At 40.5% G+C, this 2,384-nt stretch overlaps 1 protein-coding gene across 4 annotated transcripts in view; it reads left to right on the top strand.

Moving 5' to 3' along the window:
• CLCN3 (chloride channel, voltage-sensitive 3) overlaps window positions 1-2,384 on the top strand; it is a 58,951-nt gene that overhangs the window by 15,711 nt on the left and 40,856 nt on the right. For 2 of the 4 annotated variants that reach the window (XM_009330703.1, XM_009330702.1), the window contains exon 1: window positions 71-182. The exons of the other annotated variants lie outside the window; for them this stretch is intronic. In XM_009330703.1, the coding sequence (XP_009328978.1) occupies window positions 101-182 (82 nt within the window). In that variant the 5' untranslated portion in view covers window positions 71-100. Of the gene's footprint in view, window positions 1-70; window positions 183-2,384 lie in introns of those variants that run through there. 4 annotated transcript variants of the gene reach the window in all.

The raw sequence follows: 2,384 nt of genomic DNA, 5'->3' as shown, positions 1-2,384 counted from the left end.
GGTCCTGGTCAAATATGGCAGCGTCCCCCCCGGGCGCCCTTGTGTAAGAAGTGCCGCGGCCCTTCCGAGCCGGCAGACGGGCCTCGGGTTCGTCACGTCCATGGATGTCTCTTCTGATCCGTATCTGCCCTACGATGGGGGGGGAGGAGACGGCATTCCGCTCAGGGAGTTGCATAAACGAGGTACGCCGAATTTACGTTGTTTGAGTTACTTGTTTGCCTATCTGGATGTGCGAGACTGCTGTTCGGGCTCGAAGCAGAGGTCTAAAGCCTTGTTAATTATTGCATGGCTTTGTGTGGCCAGCCTGATGCCTTTTATAGGAGGAGAATTCAGTTCCGGCTGGTTCCTGTGCTGTCAGTGATTGTTTTCTCTGTGGGCAGATTAGTCCTGCTTCACATCTCATCGGCTTGTGACTCCATCTTCGATATGTGGCAGTCTCTCCCCTCTCTCTCTCTCTAAAATCAGTAAAACCATCTCGTGCACAAAAAAAATCCAAAATTTTGGTTGTGACTGACCGTGGCCAAATTGGCAAGAGTTTATTCAGTAGACTATTTTCATGCCTTTCACTAGCTTGAATAGGAACAGTGTTTGTCTAGCTTTGAAGTTTCCGTATGTGCTTTTAGACTTGACTCTCTGTTGACATCTTTGATATGTGAAGGGAAAGCCATACAATTGTAGTATGTCAGTTAAGCTGATATTGATGAGCTCTTAAGAACCTGGAGCTTTGTGGTAGGTTCTTTACACTGTTGCTTGCAAGGAAGGATATTTAAAAAGAAAACAGTGTTGTCAATGTTCAGGAAAAAAATCCTCTTGAGCTTGCCTTTTGTTTCTTACTGCAAATTTAAAGCAGAATACGTTCTGTGAAGATTTGGTTTTGTACTGAGAGAAGATATTGCAGGAGTAACTTAAAGTTGTGCCTTCAAATTCTGAGGGTATGTGTCTTTTTTTTCTGGGTTGGATTTCATGGTTACACTTTGGTGTTTAAAGACAGTAAATGTGGTAAATTCTCACTTCAGTTGTGTTTAAATTGGCTAATCTAAAATTAGAAAGTTATCAACATTTATGGCTGCTGGCGATGGCATTAGAGAAGAGGTAGGCTGAGAATAAAGGTAAGATTTACATAAGATGATTTTTTTTTTCTCTCCATGTTGATTTGTTGTTTCACCTTCCCTTGTAAACTCTCATTTCTATAAATAAATTAGGACACACTTTTTTATGTTTATCTAGCTTTTTTATCTGCATTTTAGTAGTTTACATAAAAGGTTATTTGTTGCCTTTTTATGATTCTTAGAATGTTTTTCAGCATATGTTAAGAATATCAACAAGTTCTAATATGGCTTAGAGTATTTTAAGACAAGCAAATTTTTCTCTGCCCAGATCATTATTATATAGCAGGTGCTGGATAGTTCTCTAAGTCAGATTTTAGAATCACTTCTGATGAGAAATCGAGGATGGTATTTGCTTAGAACATTTGCAAGGTGTGAATTGGAGATCTTACCAATGTATATAAATACCTGAAGGGAAGGTACAAAGGAGACAGAGCCAGGCTCTTTTGAGTGCTGCCCAGTGACAGGACTAGCGGCAACGGGCACAAACTGAAACATGGGAGGTTCCCTCTGAACATCGGGAAACAGTTTTTTACTGTGAGGGTGACTGAGCACTGGAACAGGTTGCCCAGAGAGGTTGTGAAATCTCCTTCCTTGGAGATACTCAAAAGCTGCCTGGACATGGTCCTGGGCAACCTGTTCTAGGTGGCCCTCCTTGAGCAGGGGCGTTGGACCAGGTGACTTCCAGGGGTCCCTTCCAACCTCAACCATTCTGTGAGTGTAGATTTGTAGATAGTTCTAAAGATGAAAACTGCAAAACAGCCCTATTATTACACTTCCAAATTCTGCAAATTATAGTTAGACATTGAAATGCGATCAGCTGTATATTCCTGGAAATTACCAGATTTTAGTTGATTTTACGATACAAAAAGTAGATATTTGCAGTGCAAAATGGTATCTGGCACATTGGAGTATTGCTATTAAATATACAGTTTACAAATACTGTAATGAAAGCAGTCGAGGCTTCGACTAGCTGTTCCCATTGTGGTGACACTGCTACGAGCTAGCAAGAGAATTCCCAGTTGTGACTTGTCACTTTTTGCAGTTTCATTGAATTCTGTTAGGGCTTGTACTTCCTATATTCTAATACTGTATTTCAAAACCAGTGTTACTGGTGCTTCTTTGGTTTGCTATAGTGAGTTTGGATTAAAACAAACAAACAACAATAAAACCCCAACAATGTTACCATAATCTCTTGCAAATCTTAATTTGTCAAGTGCGTATGACTCATAAGAAAATTGAGTCTCCAGACCAGTTTGTTCCATAGATTTCAGAAAA

The sequence above is a fragment of the Pygoscelis adeliae genome, unplaced genomic scaffold, assembly GCF_000699105.1.
Source record: "Pygoscelis adeliae isolate BGI_AS28 unplaced genomic scaffold, ASM69910v1 Scaffold167, whole genome shotgun sequence".
Lineage (NCBI taxonomy): Eukaryota > Metazoa > Chordata > Aves > Sphenisciformes > Spheniscidae > Pygoscelis > Pygoscelis adeliae.
Note: the sequence above shows the minus strand (reverse complement) of the source record. Positions and strands in the feature narration are given on the sequence as shown.